At 40.8% G+C, this 7,725-nt stretch overlaps 3 protein-coding genes across 3 annotated transcripts; all 3 read right to left on the bottom strand.

Moving 5' to 3' along the window:
* Positions 1-634: 634 nt before the first annotated feature.
* AK88_00467 (uncharacterized protein) lies at positions 635-1,120 on the bottom strand (the record flags this gene model as incomplete). Its single annotated transcript, XM_012478118.1, has 1 exon — positions 635-1,120. One exon carries the CDS (start codon positions 1,118-1,120, stop codon positions 635-637), a length of 486 nt encoding a protein of 161 aa, XP_012333541.1.
* A 1,980-nt stretch (positions 1,121-3,100) lies between these two features.
* Positions 3,101-3,622, bottom strand: AK88_00466 (uncharacterized protein; the record flags this gene model as incomplete). The annotated part of the gene is made up of 1 exon (XM_012478117.1): positions 3,101-3,622. The coding sequence occupies one exon, from the start codon at positions 3,620-3,622 to the stop codon at positions 3,101-3,103; it is 522 nt and encodes a 173-aa protein (XP_012333540.1).
* Positions 3,623-6,413: 2,791 nt separating this feature from the next.
* AK88_00465 (uncharacterized protein) lies at positions 6,414-7,595 on the bottom strand (the record flags this gene model as incomplete). The annotated part of the gene is made up of 1 exon (XM_012478116.1): positions 6,414-7,595. The coding sequence occupies one exon, from the start codon at positions 7,593-7,595 to the stop codon at positions 6,414-6,416; it is 1,182 nt and encodes a 393-aa protein (XP_012333539.1).
* Positions 7,596-7,725: the final 130 nt, after the last annotated feature.

The raw sequence follows: 7,725 nt of genomic DNA, 5'->3' as shown, positions 1-7,725 counted from the left end.
TGGAAAAAAAAAAAAAACATGCACAACAGGGAAAGAAAAAAAAAAAAAAAAAAAAAAAAAAGGAGAACAGAGGGAGGGGTGTTTTAACAAGGAAAATTATTCAACATGAATATAAAATCCGTTAAATACGTGGGTTGGACAGGGACATAAAACGGTAAAGCTGGAAGGCAAGTTTAAGAATGATCACAAGAGAGTGAAAAAGGGGAAAAAAAAAAAAAAAAAAAAAAAAATTGTCATGGGGGTCTCTTTTGTATATGTGGGGGAAATATATATATATGTATTATTAATCTAATGCGTGACGCTTGCGCACACATTTTGTTCTCCTCCCCAATGGTCCATTTTTTTTTTTTTTTTTTTTTTTTTTGCCCCAACACACCTGTTTTCTCATATATGCTTATATATATATAATCCCTGTGTCTCGGTTTGTTCTGTCCTTTTGTCCTCCCTGCCAATTTTACCACATTTATAATACCAAAAACGCTTTTCCAAATTTTCCGCGTTATTTTCTTTATTCGCTCACGTGGGTATAAACACCACACACCTTTTCTCCCGCATGACTCGTTCATTTTTTTTTTTTTTTTTTTTTCACATCGCTACAGTGGCTTCCTTTTGTTTCTCCCATCTCTCTTCCTTTTTAATACTCCTCATAAAAGGGCAATGGTTCAATTGTGATAATTTTGGTGGGGGGTACTTTAATCATGGCGGCAGGTTTAGGTCCCTCTGGTTGCCTCTTAATAGAAATAACCTCTTTCTTTAGTTTAGCTTCCTTAATCAGTTCAGCATTTTTTTGCTTTCTCAATATGAAATCTTCATTACAGCGTGACTTACGTACATGCTCGATTCGTACGCAAACTTTCTTTTGTATAATTCGGTGTTTCACTCTCTTGTTCACCAATACTCCCACCCCTCTCTTGGTGATATGAAACACCTTTCCTGTTCGTCCATGGTAAAAATTAAATGGCATACCTTTCTGTTGAGTAGAGTCACATACGATATCTACGTAGTCCCCATAATTAATATTTTCTAAAAATTTATTTGCTGTGCATTCTCCATGCTTTCTAAACTTCTTAGCAAACTTGTACCTCGTGCCAGATCTCTTTCCCTTGGACTTGCCTCCCATTTTCGACCTTGTGATGAGATGCTAAGCGTTTCTCTGCGATGTGGAGCGGTCACGTATAAAGCGGCGATGTGGAGCGGTCACGTATAAAGCGGCGATGTGGAGCGGTGACGTATAAAGCGACGACGTGAAGCGGTGATGTAAAAAACGGCAGAAATGTATGAAGCCCTATATATAATACGCGAGTGAATACTCAAGTGAATGCGCGCGTTAGCCCGCTCGGCGGGAGCACTTTTGTTCTTTCCCTCTCTGTGCTTAGATGAGCCACCACGAGGCTGTACCTGTAAGTTACGTTTTTAACGTACGCCTCACGAATGTAAAATCGTTGGCTTTGCTTCTCCGTGTGGGGTTGCTCTTCCAAAGGATGAAACGAAATTCTCTTTCGAATCGCGTACGGAAGATTTTTATTTTATTATTTTTTTTTTTTTTTCCTCTTCCTGTAGGGGATTTCCCTCTGTCGTTGGAACACATATAAATGGGAAAAAAAACATAACTTAAAACAAGGAAAAAAGAAAAAAACAAAGTCAACGGTATTTACTTATTCGTACCAAAAAAAAAAAACAGTTGCGCGAAATATGCAGTGCGCAAAACGCGTAGCGCGGAACAAGTTTCCCATGCCGGCAAAAGTCGCTTGCATTTTTTTTTATATAAGCATATGAAAAAAAGTAGAGCATACCAGCGCAGAGCCGGAAAATGCCACTTCGACTCGAAAGGGGGAAAGAGAACTGCGCACTGCTCGTAAACACCGTGACACGCAGGCATATGTGGGCCCCACGGGCGCGGCTAGAGCGATACTTTTTTTTTTTTTTTTTTTCCTGCCCGGGTTTGCCTTACCCCACCACAATACGCCGCACAGGCGTCAAGTGGAAAAAGGGGTCCTCCCCAAAATATCGCCAGGTGCACTCAACGGGGGCAAAGGCCTACACGGCTCATTGTTATAAAAGCGTGACATGAGGGGAAAAAAAAAAAAAATTCAGATTTTCCAAAGCATACGAGGATAGGTTAGAAGACCCGTTCTATAGAGTGTGATTTTTTTTCATTTTTTTTTTTTTTTTTTTCCCAGATCATTTATTAAACCTTTTTAGTGGCGCAGTTTTGCAGATTGCAGGGGAAAAAAAAAAAGAACATTTCGCCATGGGGTATTTACTATGTTTGCACAAATGGGGAGGAGGATTGCAGACTAAGAGCCTTTTTTTTGGGGAGCCCCTCTGTTGTGAAACCTCCAAAAAAAGGATGGTGTGTTCTCTCATTTGATTATCAAAACGGGGAAGATGTGCAGCCGCGTCGCTCATGCGTGGTAGTAAACCCGTCCACTCTTCACTTGTCCGTTCGCCAAAAAAAAAAAAAAAGAAGAGACCTATTTTTTTTTTTTTTTTTTTTTTTTCCACTGTGGGGAAAAGTAACAGCTAGCTAAATCTGCTTTCCAAGCGGAATGCCCATTCGTGGTGTTCACATCAACTTGGCGGTACGAAAAAAGTGGCCCCAAAAAAAAAAAAAAAAAAGAAACGCTGCGGGGTGCGTGGCACTGTTCACATACATGGGCATATATTTTTTTTTTTGTAATGTTTCCTTTTTAAGGTGTAACACCAAATTAATCAAATTCAAAGTTGCGTCTAAGCCTAAGCAGTGGAACTTTTTTATACTCCCGGGAGGAGTAGTTCATTTTTTTTTTTTTTTTTGTTGAGCAACACATCGTTATGTCACTTGCTCAGTTGACTTATTCTATTAAAAAATTAAAAACACGCGTTTATGTTCGCGGGGTGCTGTCCTTTTTGTGAGGTAAGTTTTAACTAATATAGGTATTGTGCACAACGGAGGGGAACACATATAGGAGTACAATAATGCAGCTGCGCCAACGGAAGACCGTACGCACGCGGTGTGTAAAAAAAAAAAAAAGGATAAAAAAAAATGGATAAAAAAAAGGATGAGCCGGGCGCGGTGTCGCAGTGGCCAGCTCTCTCCAAACTCAACTGCCTATATACACTACTTGTCCTCCTTTGAAACTTCCTCGAAATTCTCCACGAGGTCCGGTATGTCCGCAGGCTCCTCTGAGGCTTCCTCCTTTTTCGCATTTCCGTTGTTCTCCTTGTTAAGCAAGTTTTTTATGTTGGGGTCATTTTTAATTTTCTCCAGCAGATTCATATCCACATTTTTGTTTCCTTTCAGTCCTTCGAATATTTTGTTAATGTCAATTTTCTGCTCCGTGAATTTTCCCGTAACAACATAGGTATTCGATTGCAGGGACGCAGACAGCTTTGGCTTTTTAAACTCCATGTATGTATCTCCTGCTCGGTAAACACAAATCTCATCCACGTCTCCAAAGTAGGAGGCACCGATTTTTTTTAAAATTAAATTAATTTTCTTTTCATTGGACATGGAATTCTTGTGAACCTTTTTAATTTTTCTTCTAGCACTTCCCTTGCCACCAATTTGTCTCAGGTTTCCTCCCATCTTCTCCTTCAGCTTCGCCCTGGCGGCTAAAATTTCTGGTGATATTTTGTCCATCTTTGGAAGGGGTAAAGAAAAAAAAAAAAAAAAATACGAGAACAGAGGGGGAAAAAGGAAAATGTAAACGCAAAAGGGGGAAAAACAAAAGGAGAGGAGAAGGCGACGGAACAATCCTTGCAGTGGTGAGACTATATGCTGTGTGGATAATATATAACCTGCGTGACCACAGATGCGAAGGAAGCAAAAAAAAAAAAAAAAAAGTGTGAAGTCGTTTGTAAAATGAGAACAGGGGGGGAGGGGCAAAAAACCCAACAGCGATCGAGCTAAAAACACGTTTATGCAAACATGCGCATGTACGAACGTACAATTGTATGCGAACTCGCAAAATAGTTTTTTCAATTTAAAGAAAAGAGAAAAAAAAAAAAAATAAAATAAAAATAAAAAAAAAAAAACAAACGCTGTAGCAAAAATGGGACGTGGTTCTACCCGAAGGGATTTACCGCTTAAAACATGACAAACTTGTGAGTTGCGAAAGGTTTAAAAAAAAAAAAAAAAAAAAAAAATCCCACAGAGTTTATATTATATATTGTAGTATGCTGGCGACCAGCGGTCACATGGCACCCAGGTGGGATTGGATTCATTGGCTGTGGCCCTTGGGCAACGGCATGAAATGACATACGTAAAATTGGGTCGGTACAAAAAAGTACAGTGACAAATAAATAATAATACAATTTGCGTACATGGATATGTTTTATACACTTGCATGTGACCCGCTGCGCGGCGATGCTGTGTGGGAGGGGCAACCGCGCTTCTCCAAAAGTGAGAAAAACAAAAAAAAAAAAAAAAAAAACGGGTGCCGCGCTTTGCATAAAAAAAGTACCCACATAAAATATGGCATGACCCGTTTGGGGTAATGCGGGCGGCGCAGCGGGGAAAGGGAAAATATGGGGCATCACCGCGCCAGCAAGGGCGGGAAAAATATTAAAACAAAAATGACTCCTAACAACGGAGAAAAAAAAAACGACTGCCTGCACCAGCCAATTGTTGCTAACACGGGGGAATGCCTCCTAACAACTGTTTGTGGAGCACCACGAAAAAGTGCAGATCAGCCAAAAAAAAAAAAAAAAAAAAAAAACTGAGCATATGAATAGGTGGCATAAATAGAGGGCACATTCGTTGAGATTTACACAAGAACACCATATGGACGTTGTCGCATCTGCATACATTTGTATCAGGAGTACTCTGTTCACGGAGCAGCCATTCTACGTATGCGCACTTTTATACTGTGCTTTTTTTTTATATCCATCTTTGGCAATTTTTGTTTTTTCCTTTGGTTGGTCTTTTTCTCTCCCCTCCTTCTTCCATGTAGCACTGCTACTTTACAGAGGCTTCGCATGAGAAAAGGTGCCCCCCCCTTGGCCATACGTCTCACGTTGGAAAAGTGTTCATGTCACATCTCACATGTTATTTTAACGCATTAGGTAGAGCGGCAACATGTGCACACCCTCTTTAAAATTGTGAATACGTTGAGGAAGAAACTAAATGAGTGATGCGCCTCCAAATAGGTATAACTCTACACATGTTCATTATGGAGGTAGCGAGGGTATTGAGGCAAGGGAGAGTCACCCTCCTGTCGTTGCACAACATGGGTCGATCAACATTATGCGTATGACCTAACGGTGTGTTCCCTTCCCTGTCATGTTATTTCTCTGCACAAATGGAACACTAAAGTTGGATCTCATGTGCTACTTCCAGTATGTGTTCTTTCGCTTACATATGCAAACAGCACATGTGCGGAAAGGGTACTGTTCACCATGGCACCGTCCGAGGAGAGGGCACCAGGAGGGAATTCACCAGGAATTGTGTCCACTGTGAGGGGATAGAAAATTTAGGGGGGAAACTACTATTCAAACGAGACAAAGGGAACATCAGCTCTTTTTAAAATGGGGAAAAAAAAAGAGCGGGGGGCGTTTTTTCCCACGTGCACGCGTTAACCATGGTGGAGCAGTCTTTTAATACGCCATTGGAGGAAACTCACTTGAGCGTTTCACACACACAGGGCGCGTGATGCAGCGTAATACTGTGTGATGCAGTACATTTAACTCTACTGTACATTTCCTTTTGGAGTTCTCTACCAGTTTGCAACGTGTACACTTTTGGCATCTGCCTTGGGATGCCTTGGCCGTTGGACCCGCGCCAAGCGATGGTCAACTCATCAACAGAAAAAACATAAAGACGTAACTACGAAGGGACGAATTCGCAACTTGTTAATAGTGGGGGGAAAAAATAAAAAAAATAAATAATAAATTCAAACGAGGGGAAAAACAACAGAAAGCACCCCTCTGCGACGTACTAGGCTAGACTGCGTGAACAACAAAGTGTGGGATATGTCCCCCGGGATGGTTTATGGGGGCAAACCAATATAAAGAGGTGGGACAGGACGAACAGGAGCTCGAAATGGCATATATATGAAAAAAAAAAAAAAAAAAAAAAAATAATGAAATAATGATTTGGAATAGACCGTGCAAAAAAAAAAAAAAAAAAAAAAAAAAAGGCAAAGATCATAAATGGGAGGAAAAAATACATGAATAAGCCACCTGGCTAGCTATATTTTTTTTTTTTTTTCCCGACTAGCCAATGAAAACTGCGCAAATGTTATGAACAGGCAAGGTAAAAACTTCAACCTCGGGTGCAAATTTATGAACGTGTGGCATAAGTATGTTGTCAAATGGTAAACGGTGTGAGAGGGGGCAGGCGATTGGCGTGAAGGGGGAGCAAAACGCGCTTCTAACACCACTTCGCACAACATCTTCGCCTCTTAAAACCCGCTCCACAGATTTTTATCTGTTCAGCTTATGTTGAAGAACTGCGTGGCGCGCGCGCGTGTGTGGGCGCCTTCGAAAACGTAATGAAGCTTCATGTCGATGTGCCTATTATTCTTGCCGTTTTTCCTAAGCGCAAACATTCCGCGCATCACTTCGTGTTTCTCCACAGTGAGTACGTGGTCCGTATACAGCACGATCTGCTTCCAATGTGTGTGTCCCCCGTATGGCCCAGTGGTAAAGCTGATGTCTGTGTGGCACGCAGAAAATGAAACATCAAACCATATGACCAGTGCATGCAAATAATCCCTTTTGATCATTTTTAATCGAAAGGGAGAAGCAAAGGATAAGTCGTCCTTTGTGCAAGTGTTTAAGTCCAAATCTAGTATACAGCATGTATCAGTTACGATAAAATTTTTGTCTACATAATCAATAACGACTTCTTCCTTTAATATTGGCAAAACTGAAGTGTAATTTAGTTCATAACAATTTTTCCAAAAGTCAAATTTTTCTTCCCTATATAAACTATCTTCAATGCCAGCAATGTACATGTATGCCTTATCCGGAAAAAGCAATCCTCCTTCCCTTAGCCATTTGTCTCTACAGTAAAGAACCGTGTCCAGCATATTTTCATACAAGAGACAATAACCCATCCACTCTGATATTATTATGTCGACCTTATCTACCGGAAGTTCGATTTCTTCAGCCAGTCCTTTCAAGAAAGTTATTTTGTCTGTTAAATTATTTTCGTCTCTAATTTTTAACGCTGTGTAGATGATGTTACTTTTTTCAATACTGTATACATGCTTTGCCCCCGACATGGCAGCAAAGAAGGAGAGGATTCCTGTTCCGCATCCCACGTCTAACACTATTTTGTCCTTTATTAAATGTTGGTTCTTCCTAATGGCATCGTAGTAAGTCCTTGTCCTCACTTCATCCTTTATCATGTCCTCATGTATGTGGATATAGTTGTATGAATTAAAATACTCATTGTTTCCACCGTCCAGATCCTTCTCCTTGTCAAAAACGAGGAAATTTTTTCTCTCCCCTACTTCGTTTATTTTTTCTTTGCAGAATTTTTTCCAAGTGGTAAAAAAGCTTTGCAACTCTTCTGCGTTAAATCCCTCGGGTTCAATGTCCCCGTTGTTACCCCTGCCTCCCTTTTCATTGTACACGCCTTCCCTCATTTCGAATTTGTTCTGATTCATTTTGTTATACTTGTTCGCCATGCCTCTTGAGATGTGAATAGGCGCGTTGGTTTCACTCGCGGCGCGCTTCTGGCTCCTCTATCTCCCTTTTGGCAGCTCTCGTTCGGCTGGAAGGGAGAGGGGGAGAAAT

This window comes from Plasmodium fragile (genome assembly GCF_000956335.1).
Source record: "Plasmodium fragile strain nilgiri unplaced genomic scaffold supercont1.4, whole genome shotgun sequence".
NCBI classification, from domain to species: Eukaryota; Apicomplexa; class Aconoidasida; order Haemosporida; family Plasmodiidae; genus Plasmodium; species Plasmodium fragile.
This window is presented reverse-complemented; position numbering and strand designations above follow the sequence as displayed.